Source organism: Cnephaeus nilssonii (genome assembly GCF_951640355.1).
Source record: "Cnephaeus nilssonii genome assembly, chromosome: 24".
Classification (NCBI taxonomy): Eukaryota; Metazoa; Chordata; class Mammalia; order Chiroptera; family Vespertilionidae; genus Cnephaeus; species Cnephaeus nilssonii.
In genome coordinates this window covers 5987046-6010487 of record NC_137095.1, presented here as the reverse complement: position 1 = coordinate 6010487, position 23442 = coordinate 5987046, and the positions used below count along the sequence as shown (strand labels likewise).

Below are 23442 nucleotides of genomic sequence, written 5' to 3'. Positions count from 1 at the left end.
GATACCAGATAGTTGTATAGAGTACATTTGAAAACAAAATAGAAGAGAAAGCTTTTAGGAGCATCTGTTATTAAAATGACGGTTTTAATGCGTTATGAGGCTAACAGGCTTTTGCTCTTACATCAGGTTATCTGTGCGACAATTGCATTTGGAATGGGGATTGACAAACCCGACGTGCGATTTGTGATCCACGCGTCTCTCCCTAAATCCGTGGAGGGTTACTATCAAGAATCTGGCCGAGCTGGAAGAGACGGGGAAATATCTCACTGCCTGCTTTTCTATACCTATTATGATGTGACCAGACTGAAGAGACTTATACTGAGTAAGTCCCCCTGCAGTCTCGTGATAGTGGTACCCTACTTGTGGCATTGTGGTACTTTTGGTCTAGTTACAGAAAAATAGAAATGCTTATATCAATTTGGGGGTTTTTGTTGTTTTTTTTTTTTAATATACTTTATTGACTTTTTACAGAGAGGAAAGGAGAGGGACAGAGAGCTAGAAACATCGATGAGAGAGAAACATCGACCAGCTGCCTCTTGCACACCCCCTACCGGGGATGTGCCCACAACCAATGTACATGCCCTTGACCGGAATCGAACCTGGGACCTTTCAGTCCGCAGACCGACGCTCTATCCACTGAGCCAAACCGGTTTCGGCTCAATATGGGAGTTTTTAATATCATGTGTATATCATGCAAATCATCATTGAGAATAATGAAGATTTGCAAAATATTTTCAGCTACTCCTGACCATCTACATTTATACCTATAAAACTAATATCTTAAGGGATGCCCATAAATATTCCATTAATTATAACATAGAATGTCATGTTGATATATAATGCTATTAACAATTATTTCATTTAATATTTAAAGTAACATGAATGTATTATAACTATTTCTGTGATATTCTCTTTCGTTTTTCTACTCTAATAAGTCTTTTTTGCTATGTTCTTCCTTTCTTTTAGTGGAAAAAGATGGAAACCATCATACAAGAGAGACTCACTTTAATAATTTGTATAGTATGGTACATTACTGTGAAAATATAACAGAATGCAGGCGAATACAGCTTTTGGCTTACTTTGGTGAAATTGGATTTAATCCTGATTTTTGTAAGAAACACTCAGAAGTTTCTTGTGATAATTGCTGTCAAACAAAGGTAAAATGGAAAAACATTTTTCTCCTCTTGATATAGAAAAGTTAGCTGAAAGATGGATTTAAGAATTACTTTTCCCATCTTCTTGAGATGAGCCTTCTCAATCAATAAAACTGTCTTTGCTACCAAAAAAAAAAAGTTAGATGAAAATAGTGGCCCCTAAGGAATTAAACAAGGGAAAGATTGCTTCCTTCCCATAGTAATTAGGAATGGAAACATTTTAATATTCTATGGAATATCTTTAGAATTAGAAGTCCTTAAAAATATACTGGGCCTATCCAAAATACTGGGGTTATTATATACGTGCACTAGTAATTATAGGATACTTTAGAAATATCGTTATACAAAAAATCCAAAATGAGCAGGTAGAATATTTTCAATTCAACTCTATATTTAAAGATCTCATTCTCAAAAGAGTTGTGATAACTGGAGTCCTGTGTGTGTGAATTCAGATCAATTAGATGACTCTATAAATTGATTTTTAAAAAACTATGAAGAATGGTGGCAATAACTTCTAGTTGAGTTTGCTATCATTTGTCCTAAAAATAACCTTGGGAGATTGTCAAATTCAAGTACTTGATTGTACCTATTATGGTAATGCTATGTTTTAATGTCTACAGTTTACAGAGCATTTTCTCATTTGATATGTTACTTTCAATGTCTGGGTAAGTTGCTGGGGATTCACAAAAGAGCGTGGTGGGGCCCGTTCATAGACTGGAGGGGAGATAGACCTATATGTGATCAGAGCGGTTACAACTAGACATGCAGCACTAGCCAGAGCAGAGGTGACTGAGTCTCTCTTGGGGTGCAATCTGGATTCATGGCCATCTCCGCCCACCGCACCCAACTCTGTAGACCTTGCTAATCAGGGCACTCATTCAACAAATATTTGTTGAGTGCCTACTCTGTGACAGGCGCTGTTGTAGGAGTTTGGGATACATCACAGAACAAAATATAAAGGTCCCTGCCCTTGAGGATCTTACATTCTAGCAGAAGGAGGCTGAGTACAAACAAGACACATAACAAGCACATGTTAAGGGGTAAGGGCTGTGGTGAAATGCACAGCATGATAAGGAGTCAGGACTAGTGGATGGGATGCAGGATGCAGTATTAGATAAGGTGGCCCAGAGAAGTCCTATTGTAAAGATGACGTCTGAGCAAAACTTTGAAGAAGAGAGTTAGCTGAGCAGCTCTCTGGATGTGGGCATTCCTGGCTGAAGCCAAGAACAACAGCCCTCAGGTAGGGGCAGGCTTGTGCGTTTGAGGGATAAAAAAGGAGCCCACGTGGTGAGCAGGGCTATGAGTCAGGAAAGAGGTCATGGCAGGCCAGAGCAGCAGCTGGAGAGCTGCGTGACTCAAAGTATGGAGTGATCCTCAGCGAAGATGTTTGGATAAGGCAGTCTGGCAGGAAGGATCAGGAATTCCGTTTGGGGTATATTGGGTTCGATATGTCCATTAGATTCAGAAATTCTGAGAAGAGGCTGGTGATGCATATAAATTTGGGGGTGTTTAACTTATAGATGTTATTTAAAGACATAAGAGCAGATGAAATCTTCAGGGATATAAGTTTATAGACAGAAGAGAAGAAAACCAAAGATTGAGTCCCGGGACATTAAGAGATTGAGAAGCAGAACTAGGAAAGAAGACCAAGAAAGAACAAGTGAGATAAGAGGAAAACCAAAGAAACTAAGTATTTCAGGGAGGAGGGAGTGCTTAAGTAGTGATCAGATGCTGCTGCTAAGCCAAGTACAGTTAGGACTGAGAATTCACCATTGGATTAGGACTTTAGACTTCACCATTGGCCCTGCAGGAACCATGGGGACTGTGACTTGACTAGTTTCAGTAGGGTGGCGCAAAATTGGAGGCAGTGAATATATGGGACTCTTTCCAGTTTTGTTTGAAAGATGAACAGAGAAATGAAACAGTAGCTGGCAGGGGAAGTGGAGTCAAGAAAAGACAGGAGAAATAAACATTTGTGTGCGGATAGGAATTTGCCTCCAGAGGATGACAATTTGGTATGTAAGGATGGGGGAGAATTGCTGAAGCAATGTCCTTGAGTAGGCACAGGGGATGGGATCTAGAGTAGAAGTAGAGAGATTGGCTTCAGACGGGAGCTTGGGTAGTTCACCTATAATAACAGGCGGAAGGATGAGAAAATGTGCAGCAGGTGCTGACAGTAGCTGTAGTGGAGGAAGTTGGTGAAATCTTTCCTGGTTACTTCAGTTTTCTCAATTAGGAAGCAAGGTCGTCAGCTGACAGGATAAGAGAAAGGATTGAACAGAAAGGAGAGAGTAAAATAGTCATCTAAGACAGGGGTCAGTAAACTTTATCTTAAAAGGCCTGAGAGTAAATATTTTAAGCTTTTGGGCCTTAGAATCACGGCCTCTGTCACAACTACTACTCAACTCTGCTATTTTTAGCCCAAAGCAGACATAAGCAATAAATGCATTGGTTTTCCATGTCTGTGTTCCAGTAAAATTTGATTTACAAAAGCAGGCGTATAGCTCACGGACTGGAGTTTGCTGACTACGGTTCTAAGAGAATGGAGGAGTGATGGGCTAAGGATGTCTGGAGATGACCTGGCAGCGTTAAGCGTCCAGTTGAGGTTTGTGGCCATGTATTGAAAGTGCCAACAGTCAACATGGTTGTCAGTGTAAGTGTTTCTCCAGCCAAGTTCAGCTACAGAAGTGCAGACATGGATGGTGGAGCGCTGCATATAATCATCTAATGTGTCCTGTCAGGCAATGTGATGACGTGGCCTAAGGGCAAAGGAGTTGAGGGTGTATGAAAGGTAGTATGATAGTGATGGTCTATGGCAGTGGTCGGCAAACTCATTAGTCCACAGAGCCAAATATCAACAGTACAACGATTGAAATTTCTTTGAGAGCCCAATTTTTTAAACTTAAACTTCTTCTAACGCCACTTCTTCAAAATAGACTCTCCCAGGCCGTGGTATTTTGTGGAAGAGCCACACTCAAGGGGCCAAAGAGCCGCATGTGGCTCGCGAGCCGCAGTTTGCCGACCACGGGTCTGTGGAATTCAAGCCGAGTTAGGCGAACATCTGAGGATGAGGATTGTTGGATGCCAGATGATGTGAGCTGGAAAGGTAGGAGGTGTGACCACGGGAGTGAGCTGCTGACGTACGTGGAGGACAGGCTCACCGGAGCAGAGGAGATCAGGACGCTGAAGGCCAAGGTGCGGGAGGATCGCCTCTTTCCTAGTCACCAAGAAGCAAGACGGGAATGATGTTGGAGAGAGTGACAAGGCACTCTGTCCCGATGATTCCAGATAGAGCCTCCAAATCACTGCCAAATGTTCGTGGAAGACGAGAATCCTGTTGATCCTTAGGTTGTTGAAATGTGGCAGAGGAACAAGGATTAAAAGATGGGGAGTTGCATGTACAGAGGCACAGAAGCAGAAGCAGGACCCAGCTTTGGGGATGCACAGGTGGTTAGATTGCTACCGTACTTTCTGGCATATAAGACGGCTGGGCGTATAAGATTTTCCTGGGTTAAAAAGTCATTTTATACGCCGGAAAATACGGTATATTGGACTATATTGATGGGATTAGATATACTGGATTAGATATATTGGACTACCGTATTTTCCGGCGTATAAGATGACTTTTTAACCCAGGAAAATCTTATACTCCCAGTAGTCTTATACGGCGGAAAATACGGTAGTTTGGAGAACTAGCGGAGAGAGAGTATGGTAATGGAGGCTTTAGAAAATAGGCAGCTTTTGGAGTCAGCCAAGGGGAATATGAGGAAGGGAACTGACAGGAGATAATAAAAAAGAGAGATTGTGGCACCAAAGACCCAAAAGAGATTAGAAACTCATAAATTTGCACGTTTTTCATCTCAGAAGTCACCAGCCAGTACATAACAGACCACTGTTCTAGGGGTGATGAAGGGTATTTTGTTTTCTAAGAATATTCTTACCTGTAGAGTACTGTCAGGTCATTGAAAGACAAGATGTATGTCTTCGAAGCAGTAATAAAATAGATATAGTAAAGTGCTAATTGTTCTAGACACAAGGTTAATAGAAGAACTTAGGAAAGAATGAACATGTGAAACTTACTTAGATTTTGGTGTGGAAACGGTTGATTTATGACACTACTAGTTAGTAAACCTTAGCAATCTAGGTCTCATCTTAATTATAAAAGGTAATCTCTTTTTATTCATAGGATTATAAGACACGAGATGTGACTGACGATGTGAAAAATATTGTAAGATTTGTCCAAGAACACAGTTCATCTCAAGGAATGGGAAATAGAAAACATGTAGGTCCTTGTGGGAGATTTACCATGAATATGCTGGTTGACATTTTCTTGGGTAAGTGATCTGTTTTTTTAGTTTGCGTTTTATCAGTTGAAGTTGAACATCTAAAGAATTCTCTTGTCTAATTTCTTATAGAAGTGAAGGGCTTCAGGATAAAACCTTTTTCTTTTCTTTTTTTTTTTTTTTAAAATATATTTTATTGATTTTTTACAGAGAGGAAGAGAGAGGGATAGAGAGTTAGAAACATCGATGAGAGAGAAACATCGATCAGCTGCCTCTTGCACGCCCCCTACTGGGGATGTGCCCGCAACCAAGGTACATGCCCTTGACCGGAATCGAACCTGGGACCCTTGAGTCCGCAGGCCGACGCTCTATCCACTGAGCCAAACCGGTTTCGGCTGATAAAACCTTTTTCGACTAACAAAAGAAAATCGGTTTTTATGAATTATGCCGATTTTTTTTCCCAGAAAGAAACACTTTATGGTGTGTGTTTTTAAAATTGAGTTTTAGAGAGGAAGGGAGAAAGAGAGAAACATCGATGTGAGAGAGAAACATAGATCACTACCTCCTGCATGCAACCCCGACCGGGGATCGAGCCCACAATCTGGATTCAAACCGGCTTTTCAGTGCATGGGACAGTGCTCAACCAACAGCCACAATGGCCAGGGCTATGCTAATTATTTTTATAGAATTTATAAGTCACTAAGATAAGGAGTTCTCATACAAAAAAATAAATAAAATAAAGCTTATACAGTTTAGTCTGAGTGGAATATAACTTGCTTAGAGAATTACCCGTTAGCTGACTTTCAGTTCAAGATGGTAGCCTGAGCATAAGTATCTTTCTTCTTTTTTTGCTTGACGCTCTGTTAAAATAATAGTAAGGAAATAAACTGAGGAATTAAATCTGCAATGGCATAGAGAACCAGAGAGAGACCATCATTAGATTGAGGAAATGGATGGAAGCATATTGACAAATGGAATGAAGCGAAATAAACCACGATGGTAAATTAATTGTAGGAGAGAGTTAAAGCAAGGGAGGAACTATCAACCAGGCAAAATCCCTTATCAGTAGGCCTCAGGCCTGAAGTCTGGACCCAGGGACTGGGAGTGAAATCAGGGGAGCCCAAAATAGGAAAAATAGGAGGGGGCAGTTAAAAAGAGTCTGCCCACCAAAGAACTGCATCAAATACCAGCCTGATTCTAAAATAAAAATAAATGAACTGCCTGAGGACTAGAAAGGCGGCTGAGCTCTAGTCGGTTTGGTTGTGTGGATGGAGCCTGGGCCTGTGGACTGAGGGGGTCCCAGGTTCGATTCTGGTCAAGGGCACATGCCTGGGTTGCGAGCTCGATCCCCAGTTGGGGGCATGCAGGAGGCAGCCGATCAATGATTCTCATCATTGATGTTTCGATCTCTCTCTCTTCCTCCCTCTCTGAAATCAGTAAAAATATATTTTTTAAAAATAATTTAAGGAAGAAATAAAGAGAGAGGGAGAGAGAAAGAAAGGAAGAAAAGGAAGGAAGGGAGGGGTGAGGGAAGGAAAAGAAGAGAGAGGAAGGAAGGAAGGAAGGAAGGAAGGAAGGAAGGAAGGAAGGAAGGAAGGAAGGAAGGAAGGAAGGAGAGAGAGGGAAAGAAAGAAAGAAAGAAAGAAAGAAAGAAAGAAAGAAAGAAAGAAAGAAAGAAAGAAAGAAAGAAAAAGAAAGAAAGAAAGAAAGAAAGAAGAAAGCTGAGTTAGCATGGTGGGTGGGGCACCCAACCCACCTAAAGTCTGGTCCTACCTACTTATTCTAAAGCAAACCTAATGACTGAATATCCCCATTCAGGGAAGGAATTTGGGGGGGGGGGCATAGACCTAGATATAAAATAACAGAGGAAGTCCACTAAATAGTTTAACCTGGTCCTGAAGATTAAGTATAAATGGACAATCAAGAGAAAGACCAAATAGAGTATTTGACCCTGGGGACAGAGATAGCTAAGTAAGTAGGCAATAGCTTTGGGGAGAAAGGAGAGGACACTCTTAATTAGTATCTTGACAAAGACTTCAATAATAATAGAATGTTTTGGAAAAGAAAAAAACGACTGAGAAAGCACTATAAAATTTTTAAAATGGTTGACAGAGTAAATTTAGTGGAAAGGTTGGAAGACGAAGTCTAGAAAATCTTCTAAGACCTGAGCAAAAAAATAAATGGAAAAAATATAGATCTATTCTTAGGAGATATGAAATCTGTCAAAATTTTTGAAATAGGAAATAGAGGGAATTATTAAACCAATGATAAAGGAAATTTCTCAGAGCGGAAAAGGAAAAGGCCTTCAGATTAAAATGCCCACTGATTGCCAAATCAAATGCTTTATGAGATGTAATACCAAGAATAAGAAAGAAAAAAAAAGAAAAGAAAAACAAAAGTAAAAAGAATGAAAAAAGAATACCAAGAGTAAGAAAAATAAAAAAGGATACCAAGAGTAAAGAAATATTAGAGAGGAAAAATTTTCTCTACCCTGTTAGGTTTAGTAGTGGAGGGGGCCTGCAAATTAAACTGTCAAAAGACAGATTTAATCATGTGTATAAGGGAGTTCACGGAAAAAAATGTAACTCTTAAGGGTTGGTTAGGCTTTGGGGCTTAAATACCACCTGAAGGGAAGGGGAGGGGGAGAAAGACCACTTAAGGAAAAGAGAAGATTTTTTTGGAAAGGTAAATAGGCTCTTAGGAGAACAGATGGGAGGAAGATATCGTTTTTTGTGACAGTGTCTGTTTAGATGTGGATCTTCGATGATAAGATCAGTCATCCCTGGGAGGGGATTTATGACAGTTGATTGAATTCCTTGGGGGGGTCTGTGCTTGAGATTTCTTCTGCTCAATAATTTTTATGTCACAGTGGCTTATTCTGGACCTCTTTATTGATGGTCCTGAAAGTTTTGGTAAGTAAAATCAGAAACCAAAACCAAACTAGCATCAGATTAATATCAGCAACTCTGGAGACTAGAAGGCAAAGAAAGTGAGTGCACATCATATGATACCATAAACAAAGGAACTGACTGAGGGTCCGGTGAGAAGAAATCCCAGAAACACAGCTATGCAGCACATCCAGTAAGCAGTTTGTGCCCATTGTAACAAGGTCAAGAAAAATCGGTCCCAAATAATCCTATCTAATAAAGGGGTAATATGCAAATTGACCGTCACTCCAACACAATATGGCCACCCCGTGTGGACACAAGATGGCCGGCAGGGGAGGGTAGTTGTGGGCGATCAGGCCAGCAGGGGAGGGCAGTTGGGGGGGACCAGGCCTGCAGGGGAGGGCAGTTAGGGGCAACCAGGCTGGCAAGGGAGGGCAGTTAGGGGTGACCGGGCCTGCAGGGGAGGGTAGTTGGGAGTGACCAGGCCTGCAGGGGAGGGCAGTTAGGGGTGATTGGGCTGGCAAGGGAGCAGTTAGGCGTCAATCAGGCTGGCAAGGGAGTGGTTAGGGGGTGATCAGGCTGGCGGGCAGAAGCAGTTAGGGACAATCAGGCAGGTAGGCAGGTGAGCAGTTGGGAGCCAGCAGTCCTGGATTGTGAGAGGGATCCCAGATCGGAGACGGTACAGGCTGGGCTGAGGGACACACACACACACAAACACACACACACACACACCCGTGCATGAATTTTGTGCATTGGGTCTCTAGTATAAAGAATAAGAAATTAAATATTTTTTAAAATATATTTTTATTGACTTCAGATGTAAAGAGAGATAGAAACATAAATGATGAGAATCATTTGATCAGCTGCCTCCTGCCTTCCCACTACTGGGGATGGAGCCTGCAATCTGGGCAATGCCCTGACCAGGAATTGAGCTTTGACCTTCTAGTTCATAGAACAGTGCTCAACCACTGAACCACACTGGCTTGGCTTTTTAAAATATATTCATTCATTTATTTTAATCTTCACCTGAGGATATTTATTTATTTTTTAAATATGTTTTTATTTATTTCAGAGAGGAAGGGAGAGGGAGAGAGAAGCATCAATGATGAGAGAGAATCATTGATTGGCTGCCTCCTGCACATCCCCCACTGGGGATGGAGCCCACAACCTGGGCATGTGCCCTTGACTGGAATCGAACCTGGGACACTTCAGCCTACATGCTGATACTCTATCCACTGAGCCAAACCAGCTAGGACTCTGTTTTTTTGTGTGTGTGTTGTTGTGTTTTTTTAAGAGAGGGGTGGAGAGCCTAGGTGGCAGAGGGTGAGAAAGAAAGAGAGAAACATCAATGTGAAAGAGACACATCAACTGGTTGCCTCCTACATGTGCCCAACCGGGGCCAGCGATCGAACCTGCAATCCTGGTACACACCCTTGGCCCCGATACCTTTTGGTGTGCGGGGCCAACACTCTAACCACTTAGCAGCACTGGCCAGGGTAGAAATGCAATATTTTATTGATGGCAGTGAAGAACACAAATGTTACTTCCTAACCAAAAAGGGAGAAAGGGGCTTAGAAACTCCAGGGGAAAGATTATACAGGAGAGCTAAGGTTATATGTAAAACAAAGGAAATTGTCACATGATTTTGAGTAATTGATAAAATCTACCAAAAAAAATAATCCATTTGCCTGAATGCGGTAAACATCCTCCTTAGGATTGCACAAGAGTCACAGCATTCCAAGTGGAGAAGGAAACTTATTAACTGTTGATTAGCTACAACACTTGGCATCAACATATAGACTTAAATATGGTTAGAGAACAGGACAGGATGTATATGTTCATCTTGATATAAAAGTAAAGTACATAAATAAATAAAAATAAAAGAAGAGTACACAGAAGGTTTGAGATGCTAATTTACATAGAGGGGAGAGAGTGGTCAAAAGTTCTATCTAAAGTTACAGAAATATTGAATAGGTGAACCAGTATTATAGCAAAATTTGGGGCAAGATAAAGTGAAGGGGGTGGCATAAATGAGATGAAGCCTCTCTCTCTTTTTTTTTTTTTTTTAAATATATTTTATTGATTTTTCACAGAGAGGAAGGGAGAGGGATAGAGAGCTAGAAACATCGATGAGAGAGAGACAGTTGCCCCCTGCACACTCCCCACTGGGGATGTGCCTGCAACCAAGGTACATGCCCTTGACCGGAATCGAACCTGGGACCTTCCAGTCCGCAGACAGACACTCTATCCACTGAGCCAAACCAGTTTTGGCTGAAGCCTCTCTTTCATAGTTGGGCGTTCATTAGGTAAATGTCAGGTGGTGACTGGCTAGAGCAGGGGTGGGGGGACCCTTTTTCTGCCAAAGGCCATTTGGATATTTATAACATCATTTGAGGGCCATTCAAAATTATCAGCTTAAAAATTAGCCTGCTCTATTTAGGCAAACATTTAATTAACTCACCCTAATGCCTTGGCAGGGCCAGACCAAATGACTCTGTGTGCCTTATACGGAGCAGGCCAGATGTTCCCCACCCCTGGGCTAGAGGAATGACAGCAAGGGTTAGGGTTCCGGAGGAGGTAACCACAAGAGCTGAAAACAAAAGCTGTTTAGAAAGTGAATGCCTTAGAGAAGGGAAGTGAGACGGGAGGGGAGGGTGGGGCAGAGGAATGTTGCTTTTAATTATAAACCCTTCTGTACTATAGTCTTTTTCCCAGGTATCACATTAATTAAATATGTAAACAATTAAGAGGTTCCTTCATTTTAAAAAAATCAATAGCTTGGATTTTGCTCAGTTTCTCAGCTTTTTCCTCTGGACCGGCTCCTTCCTCAGGACAAAAGCAGCTTCAGTGCTAAGTCTTCCCTTTCAGGATTCTTGCCTTCTCCTAGTTTGGACCTTTTTCAGGGGAACAAAGAATTGCAGATAAAATAACTTATTATAAGAGTTATACATGATCACTACATTGTAATATGTAGAAAACTGAAAAAATACAAATAACTCCAGAAAAATCTGCTAATATTTTAATGTGTTTGCTCACAATCACATATTTATCACATTGTACATATAATTTAACATTTTTATATAATAATATGAAAGCATTTTCTTATTTTTTATTTTAAAGTAATTTTTAATAATTTATATTTTGTCATGGTAATGATGTATTTTATTCCATTTATCCAGACCTGCCCACAAATCACCTCTATTAGAGCATTATGATGTGCCTACATTTACTAATCTAACTTTTTTTCCCTTCTCACCAGGGAGTAAGAGTGCAAAAATTCAGTCGGGGATATTTGGAAAGGGATCTACATATTCACGACACAATGCTGAAAGACTTTTTAAAAAGCTGATACTCGACAAGATCTTGGATGAAGACTTATTTATCAATGCCAATGACCAACCCATTGCCTACGTGATGCTCGGAACTAAAGCGCAAGCTTTACTAAATGGGCATTTAAAGGTACAGCATTTTAAATGTTGATTTCATTTTATTATTTCACAGTGAGTAGACAAAAACATATTCCTGCAAATTAAACTCTCTTTTCCAAAGCTTATGGGTACTGAATTTATTTCTACTATCTTGTATGAACATATTATGTTCCTCTTAATTTGCAAAGAGATCTTAAAATGGAACCCAAGTAATGCAATAACTATCAAAGTGCACTTAATGGGTTATCAGATCACTAAATCACCACGTATTTACTAAACTAACATTTGTCAAGAAGTAGTTCTGTGCTAGGCACTGGGGATACAAAGATGGAGAATGCACAGCCCCTGTTCCCAAAGGGCTTACTATCCACTTGGCATAAAAGAAGTATCCCCCCCAAAATGCAATGAGGCATTAAATAAAACCCCTATGTTGATGCAAGTGTGTGCGCACACACACACACTCCTATGATTTCTCTCTCTCTCTCCCCTCTCACTCAAAGGTTGACTTTATGGAGACGGAAAATTCCAGCCGTATAAAAAAACAAAAAGCCTTAGTGACGAAGGTTTCCCAGAGGGAAGAGGTTGTTAAGAAATGTCTTGGAGAACTTACAGAAGTGTGCAAATCTCTCGGGAAAGTTTTTGGTGTCCATTACTTTAATATCTTCAACACTGTCACTCTCAAGAAGCTTGCAGGTAGGTGTGTCTGAGCCTTCTGTTCCGTGGCATCAATTAATAAGCCCAAGGTTAGTCTTGCTAAGGAACTTGCTAAGTGCATAAATGTATCTCAGGCTTTTGTATTATTCTTATTTAATCTCTAAATTGAAAGCTCAGAGAAGCCATTTAAACTTATTCTTGAGATACTTTCTTCCAATGCTGGATGTTAGAATATGGATAATTGCAGTCTCTAATACCAGATGTTCCTTATGATTATGTGTCCATTTGTGCCTGCCTTTATGAAATTTAGCTATGTTATTATAACGATGTCTTTGCAATGAGGAGCTAAGTTCCTTATGAAAAGAGATGATGTGTTATGCTTCTTTGAATCCGGATCAAGCACTCTTCTGTGTCTTCAGTTAATAAATGCCCTGAGTTATTGCCAAAGCTTCAGATAGCTCCACCAGAATTCTAATAGTAAAGTCCTTGGAAAATAAGGTGTTACGTCAGTGACTAACTAGTACTGTACATTACCTTCCTGAAGTCCCATCATCATCACCTTCTCTCTTCTCCATTCCCATTCCCAGCACCATAGGCCATTATAGTACTTCATCAACTCTAAGATGCCATCTACTTTAAGACCCTGCTATTTTATGAACTTGAGAAAGAAAAAATTCTGCTAATTAAACTGTAACACAGTGCTTTTGTTGAAAATTATTTTGACTTATTCTGCTTGTACATGAAAAATGCATAAAATTAAAGTGAGTTGATTTAGGTAGTTGTAAAAATTCACATTCAAAGCCTGACTTCCAAATTATTTTTGAGTCCGTTTTCCATATCTTTGTTTTCCCGTGTGTCATTGAGAATGTTAGCGACAGCAGCCTTTTTCAGTGTGTTCCACTATTTTCCCATCACTCATTCTGGTTTGGTGGTCTTGTTTTCTTGACATGCTCAGTGGCACAAAGGTAACACCGCTTCATCCACTTTAGGCATCTTTTTCAGTTGTGGGAAGCATTGGTTGTAGTGTGCAAGAAACTCTGAACTTGTGGTCATTTTCTCAGAAAGAGATATTGGCTTTATCAATGCCAAATTTATCCCCCGTTCCTCCGTTTCTGAGGTTTTCTGCATCCACAATCACTTTTTCAGTCGAATCACAGCCTAGTTGTTTTGTAGACATTTTCTGTGGCACGTGAGGAACCGGCCCCGCAGTCACGCCGTGGCCGTGCCAGCAGTGCTAATGGCTGTGACCACGTCCTCACGTGCACAGGCAGCAGCCGCCGCAGCACAGCCACCATTCAGCCGGCAGCACTTGTAAGACCAACCTTGACCTCAGGAAAGTCAAACCATGAATAAGTGTCTTAGAGTTGATGAAATACAGTCTTTTGTTCCTAGGCTTTTAGTGTAGTTTTCTAACTGGTCTCCTTACCTCCAGATATGAACATGATGTACATTTTAATCTTTCAAAACCTCTGTTAAAACGCCAACAGCTCTCCAGATGAAGTACCAAGTCTATCAAGGATCTGCATTTCTACTTGCCTTTCCCACTTCGTCTCCCACTAACGCCCTCCATAAGCCTCCTAGTCTGTCCCAAAGGTCTGTTCCTCTTCCTCTAAACATAGAAATGATGTGAAAATCGAAGATTTGAAATCCACCCTTTGCTGAAGTCTACGTAGGAATTATTACTCCCTCACTCCCCATAGCCAGTGCATCAATGACTCCTACAGACCAGCCTCCCAAAGGCATCCAAATCCATCTCTTCTTCATCTCTACTATTACACCCTAATTCGCGACATCCTCGCTTCCTTCTCAGTGGCTCCCACCGGGCTCCTAGTTTCTGCTCTTCCCCTTATAATCCATTTTCCATACAGCAGCTAGAGTGATCTTTAAAATGACAGGCTTGTCCGGCTACGGGACCGATGTAGCATCTGTGTGCAGAGGACTCAACAGCCTACTTGTTAAAGTCAGATTACCTGCTTCACCCCACAGACAGAAAGACTGGAGGAAGAATGGGTTTGGGTTGGGGGCGTGTAAGAATTCAGTTACAGGCCCTGGCTGGTTTGACTCAGTGGATAGAGCATTGGCTTGCGGACTGAAGGGTCCCGGGTTCGATTCTGGTCAAGGGCATATGCCCGGGTTGAGGGTTTGATCCCTAGTAGGGGGCGTGCAGGAGGCAGCTGATCAATGATTCTCATCATTGATGTTTCTATCTCTCCCTCTCCCTTCCTCTCTGAAATCAATAAATATATATATTGTGGCACGTGAGGAAAAATATATATATATATATTTTTTTTTTAATTCTTATTAAAACAAAAGAATTCAGTTACGGTCTTTTTGAGTTGGATATACAAGTCTGGAGTGCAGGGGAGAAGTCAGAGCTGGAAACATGAATGTGGGCATTCCCCTAAATAACCTGAATGTGAGAAGATAGCAAAGTCTGCTTAAACTCTGAGGCACAGCGCACAGGTCCTCACCGGTTACCCCGGTTACCCCGTGTCCTTTGCTCTCCCTCCCTCTCAGCCCGGACGTAACGCGCCTTTGCTTCTGGAATTGGATGATGGGCTGCTACCCTCTGGGCCTGTCTGCTGCCTCTGTTGGCACCAACTGCCTTGCAGAAAATTGGCCCATGTGCCCAGTGCTCTGCCCTTGGTTGGCACTTAACAAGCATGTGCTGAATGGGTGGATGAGCACAAACCCAGTGGGTTTTCTCTTGGTGGTAATTTAAATTCCTGCTTTTATGTTCACGCACAGAATCGTTATCTTCTGATCCTGAGGTTTTGCTTCAAATTGATGGTGTTACTGAAGATAAACTGGAAAAATACGGTGCAGAAGTGATTCCAGTATTACAGAAATACTCCGAGTGGACACTGCCAGGTTCAGTATACAGCCAAATATGTGTTTTCTGAAAGCCTGACTTAATGTTAAGCGATGCATCTCACTGGATTAAATCTCTGTGGTTTCTGGGTTGTTCATGCTTCCAACACCTTGTCACCCTGGCGCTCAAGTGCTCAGGGCACCCTTCAGTGGTGTGCCAGGCACCGCTTCCGGGACACAGGTGCTTGGGCCCCCTGCGGGGTGCCAGCTACCAAACCTGCTACAGGACCCAAAGGAGGACCTTGGAGCCCAGAAGTTGCTGGTTCTGTTCAGGCAAATACCTGGGGGAGCCTTAGGGCTAGTCACCGTGGTCGGCAAACCGCGGCTCACGAGCCACATGCGGCTCTTTGGCCCCTTGAGTGTGGCTCTTCCACAAAATACCACGGCCTGGGCGAGTCTATGTTGAAGAAGTGGCGTTAGAAGAAGTTTAAGTTGAAAAAATCTGGCTGTCCAAAGAAATTTCAATCGTTGTACTGTTGGTATTTGGCTCTGTGGACTAATGAGTTTGCCGACCACTGGGCTAGTGCAGCTCCCAGGCCTGCCACCATCTCGCTCTGTGCTCCTTGGCAGGCCACAAATAACCTTGTGCGGCAGTTTCCTTATCTGAGGAGGGAATATGTTATCTGAAAAGCATGTCTACAGGTAAAATGGAAGAATGGAGTTTAAATATTTTGGGAAAATGACCATGGAATTGTAGTGCTAGATTATCTTCTTATTGTTAGCTAGTGAAAGAATCTGTCCAAGTCGGTGCCTCATTAGCAGGTGTTCCCAAAGGTTACATTAGGCCTGTCACGAAGCATCTCTCATGACGAACCCCATCACTACTGAGCTATAGAAGGCACTGGCTAAGAGGAAACGGAGAGCAAAGGAAGATGTAGGAGACAGGGCACATGCAGAAGTCTTATGGCCTCCTCTAACAGACTGCCATGTGACAGGACACAGCAGGCAGGCCAAGTGCAATGTTTTTCCTGTTTCTGTAAGGGATCTCGGTAGGGGTTTCTTTTCCAGGCTGATGGAAATAGTAAACAGGCTGAGAAATGAGTGAGCATGTGTTTCAAGTTCTGTCTGTTCCTAATTGTTTTTTATTCATTAAAAAAAATGCTGCAGAAGAAGGGTTTCATACATTCCTCAGTATCGTCAGTACCCCATTAAAGGCCTTGCTTTGACAATAGGGGCAGTCCCTTGGAGGGAACTTCATGCTTGTTTACTATAGTAACTTGTTTGGAAGGGTTTTTCCCACGTGAGACAGGGCTGCTCTGTGGAAGCAGCCAGCCTGGTGAGAATTGCTGCCACTATGGAGGGACGGGCACTGTGCCAAGAGCTTTGTCTGTTTTGTATCCCTCAGTCCTCACAACACCCATTTTACAGGTGGAAATGGGTGAGGCCTTTCATAGCCCCCAAGTCCCACAGCTGGGCTGACAGCGCTCTTGGCCCCAGCTACAGGGCCTTTCTGTGGGAACCAGTGTTGGAGGGACAAGGCCCGACCTGTCCTTTTTACCGGGCAGCGAGGTAGCCTGAGGGTGAACCAGCCAAACCAGCCAGGAAATACCTTCCTCAGAAAATGGAGGAATGAATTTATCTGCGGAGGTTTCATGTTCTTTCCGTGTGTTGGGGTGCCAATACCTGTGGAAGTTACCATTTCTCTGTGTGCTTCCATACAGACCCATTTCCTGCATGGTGTGTGAAATGTTCCCAAAAACAAAGAGGTGTTTTTGTCTTTGAAGAATAAAATATGGCCTGGAAGTTTCTGACACTCACTCACTAAGTAACTGTTGTTCAGAAGTGAGGTACAGAGCATAGTTTATGTTTCTCTTATATTGGGTTATATTTTCAGCATATGTAAGTTGATAAATAAGATTTATCTTTTATATAGCACATCATACTTTTAAAAGAGCTTAACAGGATTAGCTGCCCAAATAGTAACAGGTGTAGGTCATACACACAGAGTAGGCGCTAAACCGGAGGTCTCTAGTTGAGTTAAAAAGTATCACAGTTTTTTTTTAAAATATATATTTTTATTGATTTCAAAGAGGAAAGGAAAGGGGGAGAGAGAGAGAGAAACATCAATGATGAGAGATGATCATTGATCAGCTGCCTCCTGCACGCCCCACACTAGGGATCAAGCTTGCAACCCAGGCATATGCCCCGAGTGGGAATCGAACAGTGACCTCCTGGTTCATAGGTTGATGCTCAACCACTGAGCCACGCTGGCCAGGCTCACAGATTTTTTTTAAATGAATTCTTATCCTCTGCCTTTAAAAAAAATAAATTGCCATTGAGCACTTTGGGGCTTTGTAAAATTAAAGAAAAAGAAATGTTCAGTTCCTGCGGAATTGTCAAACCCATGTGGCAAGAAGACACTAGGAACGCAGGTAGGTGTCAGCTGAACTGTGTGTATTGTGACGAATGACACTGGGCCCAGCAGGCGTCAGCGGTAAATGTCTGCGTTGTCCACTTGCAGTTGAGGACAGCTCCCCACCAGTGAGCCCATCCAGCAGCAGAAGCACTGCTAGAAATGGCTCGGAGGAGTGCGATGAGGAAACACCGATATCTTCTCATTACTTTGCAAATCAAACCAAAAATGAAAGAAAGAGGAAAAGGATGCCAGCCTGCCAAAGGTCTAAAAGGAGAAAAACTGGTTTTGGTGATTTCAAGGCAAGAGGGTAAGTTCTGCAACACGTTCTGCAACCCAGGGTGTAAGGGAGGAAGGTACAAAAGTGCAGCTGCTTTGGTGTCCTTTGAAGCATTTAGTAAAATAAGCCATTATTAAATGTCGCTTGATCCAACATTTGCTTTAGCTTTCATTTTCTTTCTTTATTTTTTAACATATTTTTATTGATTTCAGAGAGGAAGGGAGAGGGAGAGAGATATAGAAACATCAATGATGTGAAAGAATCATGGATCAGCTGCCTCCTGCACGCCCCCCACTGGGGATCAAGCCCACAACCGGGGTATGTGCCCTGACTGGGAATCCAATCGCAACCTCCTGGTTCATAGGTCAACACTTAACCACTGAGCCGTGCCGGCTGGGCTGCTTTAGTTTTTAAAATAATCTACTCCTGCTGAAACTGGTTTGGCTCAGTGGATAGAGCGTCGGCCTGCGGACTGAGGGGTCCCAGGTTCGATTCCGGTCAAGGGCATGTACCTTGGTTGCGGGCACATCCCCAGTGGGGAGTGTGCAGGGGGCAGCTGAATCAGTGTTTCTCTCTCATCAATGTTTCTAACTATCCCTCTTCCTCTCCCTTCCTCTCTGTAAAAAATCAATAAAATATATTTAAAAAAAATTTTTTTTAAATAAATAAATAAAAATAATCTACTCCTAAGTCGATTATCACTAAAATTTTCTAGTTTGCAAAAACTCCAATTTTGACTCGAACTTAGAAAAAAAAAAATTTATAATTGCTCTTCTTAAGAGTCTTTTCCACCTAAAATAGTATAAATCATATACCAGCTGAATAAACAGAAACCTCTGTTTCCTCCTTACTTTTATGATTCTATCAGTACTTGCTCTACTGCTATATTATATTGCCGCAGAATCTACGGGCCTCCACCTGGAGGCCCTGCACACTCCCTGCCATCCATCCATACCTGGGAAAGCCGGCCTCCCAGTCTGCAGGGCAGCAGGGAAGAGTCCACAACAGGAAAACCAAAAGGTCAGGCAAGCCAGGCTCCGAGAGACGGCGCGAATGGCCTCCGTCCTCCCTTTCCCACATGTGCCTGCCCCCTGGGCGGGGACTCATCTGCTGTGGGCGCTGTTAGCACACCAAGGGGGGACAAAGGTAGTGTTGTCAGGTGCTGGGTGATGATCTGGGCGGCGTTCGGATTTCTTCATAATTGCACTGCTTCACACAGCCCCTCCCTGTCTTCTGCAAGGACACTGTCCTCACCAGGAAAGTAAGGTCTGGCAGGATCGCGACCATCCCATCAGCCTGGATGGCCGCCTCCCACATAACTGCATGTTGTCACAGAGATGCTTGCAGAAAAGGGAAAGAAGTCCTCGGTAAATTTCTGGAAGCTGTTGTGTTTTTTCTTTGGCAGTTTTTTGTAACTCTCTTCCTTCTGGGTAATAAAAAAAATTTTTTTTGAGTGAGGGAAGAAAGGGGAAGGCAAATGTGACCAAATTGTCACTTTCTTGTTAAGTCTACAAACAAACATCTTGCATGTGCTAATTATTCTGCCAGGATACAGAAATTAAAAGCATTAGTAAATGTTAGTTTAATTTTGTGGTTTTTAATGTGCAAGTGACCGGCAGATGTTCTTCAGTGGGGACATTTTATTTTCTTCATTTATTCCTTCGTTTTGGGAAATACTCATTGCCTCAGGAGCCCACACAGAGTAAGAGTCCTTAAAAGGCATGTGGTCCAGTCCCCTGGGGTTTATGATGAGGAAACTAAGGCCTGGCCTGTGGGAGGCTTCCGCAAGGTTGTACCAGCCTGGTCTCAATTTTATAGGTAGGACTGGACAGTGGCTCGCCCACACTTGCCCAGAGCTTTTTTTTTTTTTTTTCCCAATCCTAACCCAAGGATATTTTTCCATTGATTTTTTTTTTTTTTTTAGACAGAGGGAAAGACAGAAAGAAATATCGATGTGAGAGAAACACATCAATTGGTTGCCTCCTGCACGAGCCCTGACCAGGGCCTGGGCCTGAGAGGAGTCTGCAACTGAGGTACGTGCCCTTGACCGGAATCGAACTCAGGACCTTTCGGTTCTCAGGCCGACGCTCTATCCACTGCACCAAACCAGCTAGGGCCCAGAGCATTTTCATTTCTACATGGAGTACCTGGGAAGACCTTAGCAATGGTTGTGATTTCATTTTTACTTGTTAGAACAAAGCAAACCCTATTTTAAGTGATCATTGCCATTGGCTCCCTTATTCCGTTTTCACAACTTTGGTCTGTAAGAGTGAAGCACTTTGCCCTGTGGCCTGGAACCTGATCTAATCAGAAGTAGGAAAGCCCTGACTGATTTGGCTCAGTGGATAGAGCGTCGGCCTGTGGACTCAAGGGTCCCAGGTTCAATTCCGGTCAAGGGCATGGACCTTGGTTGCGGGCACATCCCCAGTAGGGAATGTGCAAGAGGCAGCTGATCGATGTTTCTCTCTCATCGATGTTTCTAACTCTCTATCCCTCTCCCTTCCTCTCTGTAAAAAATAAATTGTATATATGTATATATATATATATATATATATATATATATATATATAGAGAGAGAGAGAGAGAGAGAGAGAGAGAGAGAGAGAGAGAGAAGTAGGAAAGCTCAGTCAGTTCCAAAGCCAGTCCCAGTTTTGATGCTGGTTTTTAATTAGCCCGTGTGTCTATGATGGAATTCTTTGATCCCTAGAGCCAAAAACCAGCACGATTTGTTACTTTCTTTTACCTTTGTCACAGCCTCTTTGTGTCTGTGCTTCATTCTCCTCATTTCCCCAGAGCCTCTCTGAAAGATTCCCTCCAGTTCCACTGCTCACCTGGTTGAAGGTCTCTGCACAATGGCAGAATAAACATGGCTCTTTGCCAGGGTCCTTAACTCGCCACCCTACCGGAACTTTACCACTTGAGAAGAACACACAAGGAACGAATTTTGTTCCCAGCTCCCTAAGTGGGAGTAAAATGGATGGGCTGGGCGAGATGGAGGCTGCTGTTGGCAGATTCATTCTGTAAATCAACAGAGACAGCCGGTTTTTGCTCTGGACTTAATACCTCAGCAGGAAATCTGCGTAGGGAAATTCAGGCTGCTGCTCTGCCGGCTTAGCACATCTTTGCCAGTTCTGTGGTCATACTGCCCTGGAGCAAGAGTGTAACGATGTTGAAAAACCACTCTTCACCTAGTCCCACCGGAATGTCATTACCACAGACCGGCAGCCCCCGAATTCAGAGGTGGGAGGCCACTTGCCAGCCCCCGATGATGCTGTGGAATTCGTGTTGGGCATGAATTCAGCCGGGTAACAAAGCAGCAGGAAATACTTGTGTAAGAAAAAGGCTTCTATAGAGAATGCTGCCGGCTGTTATCCTTGTAAACATACGGCCCTGTGGGGTTTTTTTTTAATTTATTTATTTATTTTACATTTTATTGGGGGTGGGAGGGAGGAGGAAAGAATCGCTATTATCTTCAGGCCAGTGAGGGAAGTGAGGTGCTTGAAGGACTTTGTTAATAGGCTGTGGCCAGGGCTGCTTCCTTGACTGTAAAGGCAGCGAGTGGGAGGTACAAGAACACAGATCTGGGAGTGCAGGCGATCCGGCGAGCTGCTGGCGACGTGGCGGTGACAGCGACGTGCCAGACCCGAGCCCTCGCAGGCCTCCCCAGGGAACCACATTTGCAGCCTTCCCCTGGCGGGGGCTTGGCAGGAAGAGGCTCGGCTCAGCTCTGCTCTGCTCTGCTCTGCCCCATCTCCATGCACCCAGCCGCCTTTCTCTGGACCGGGCAATTCCAGAGTGTATTGTCCAGCATTTGGGGCCTTAAAACAAGGTCCCCGTACTTTTCTTATATGATCAGAATGGATCTGGGCTCTGTTGTCCCAAGGGAGGGGTCTGATTATCAGCTATGAAAGGTGTAGGTGGAGAGAAGGCACATGATTTGGCCTCAAGTCACAGAATTCAGAAACAGTCCTTGACATTTTAGGGAGATGAATTTGTCTGAAGAACAGCAGCGTCCTTTCCTCCTTGAATTGTAAAGGAAACTGACCTTACCCGGGGGATTACAGGCAGAGAGACCCGTAAGACCAAAGAAAAGCATGGGTTATGTAGCTCTTTCAGGTTAAGAGAAAAAAAAGACTGTTTTTGGGGGTTTTATATAACATTTCCATTTTCTTTGTCATATTTTAGGAGATCCACCACATGCAGAAAGGTATCTCCTAAGACTAAATCCTCCAGCATCCCCGGGCCGGCATCAACTGCACGTGGTTCTCAGACGGCAGCAGGAATCAGTAGAAAACTGGGGATTATGGCTCCACCAAAGCCTGTGAATAGATCCTTCCTCAGGCCGACGTATGCCTTTTCCTAACAACCAACTCTCAATGTACAGAGATCTTGTTTCTGGTTTGTCAGCATCTGACCATCTGTGAATATAAAGCTGTTACTTTTTGTTATGCCATGTATAATTTTTACCCGTATCTATTAATGTTTCAATAAATGCTTGGGGTGACAGTTCTATTTTTACAGTAAACATTTTCTTTTGAATAAGCATGATTTGCTGCCACTGCAAGCCTTGTGGCTGCTGATTCGGAGAACCTCTGAGGCAGCAGCTGAATCATCTCAGTGAGAGAAATTCGAAGCACGCGTGAAACACAGGAGCTGAAGGAAAAGACGCATGGGACATTGTAAAACTGTGAAACTCTGTAGAAGACGTAAACAAAATGAGAAGACAGAGAAAATAGGAAAAAAAAAAATATGACAAAGGAGTAATATCTGCAATATACAAAGAGCACCTCTAAATCATTAAGAAAAGACAGACCAGTAGAAAAAAGGGTGTGAGTAGGCTCTCCTCAGAAGAAGAAATAAAAACGACCCACAGATATCTGGGAAATGCTCAATCTGCCTGGTTAAAAAATATAAAGTAGCACAATAAGTTGCCATTTCTTTCGCCCATGGAATTGTTAGCACTGAATAATAACCCAAAACCTGGGAACAACAAGAAAATGGTCAGACATTCTGTTGGGTGAGAATACGTTAAATGTCGGCGTAGTCCTTCGGTATTAGGGAGTCTTACCTTACAAGACCCTTCATGAATAGGCTGGTTGGCCAGAAAGTCTTAAAGTGGAATTGGGCACCTCTCATCGGAGCTCCAGTACCCCATTTTTGGAGAAATCTTGTTCCTGAGCTGTAGGTAACTTTGGTGTCCCACTTCTTGACCGGAGTCAAGAGCATAGAGCTGGGGAGGTCCTGACTGGACCAAAGGTGTTAAGGCCAGCGTGACTGGGAGCCTGTGGCCTCTGCCTGGAGGCTCAGGATTGGGGTAGACCCTGCACCCACTCTAAGGGACCACCCTTGGAGCTGCACACCTACTGACTGCCACACGGGACCTGCGTTTGACACATTTGACGGAGGAGACTGGCTGGACGGGAGTCCGCTGAGGGCTGTGCACTGTTGCCTCAGGATGCCTCCCACAGCTGACAGTTTTCGAGAAACCAACCTTCCAGCAAGTCCTGGCCCGTGGCCAGAAGAACCTTCTT

General features: G+C 43.1%; 1 protein-coding gene across 2 annotated transcripts in view; it reads left to right on the top strand.

The window, feature by feature from the left end:
- The window catches only part of BLM (BLM RecQ like helicase), a 78303-nt gene extending 55145 nt beyond the window's left edge, over positions 1-23158 (top strand). For both annotated transcript variants that reach the window (XM_079764248.1, XM_079764249.1), the window contains exons 15-22: positions 127-322; positions 967-1157; positions 5341-5488; positions 11585-11784; positions 12254-12446; positions 15156-15278; positions 17740-17941; positions 22097-23158. In XM_079764248.1, the coding sequence (XP_079620374.1) occupies positions 127-322; positions 967-1157; positions 5341-5488; positions 11585-11784; positions 12254-12446; positions 15156-15278; positions 17740-17941; positions 22097-22274 (1431 nt within the window). In that variant the 3' untranslated portion in view covers positions 22275-23158. The remainder of the gene's footprint in view (positions 1-126; positions 323-966; positions 1158-5340; positions 5489-11584; positions 11785-12253; positions 12447-15155; positions 15279-17739; positions 17942-22096) is intronic.
- Positions 23159-23442: the final 284 nt, after the last annotated feature.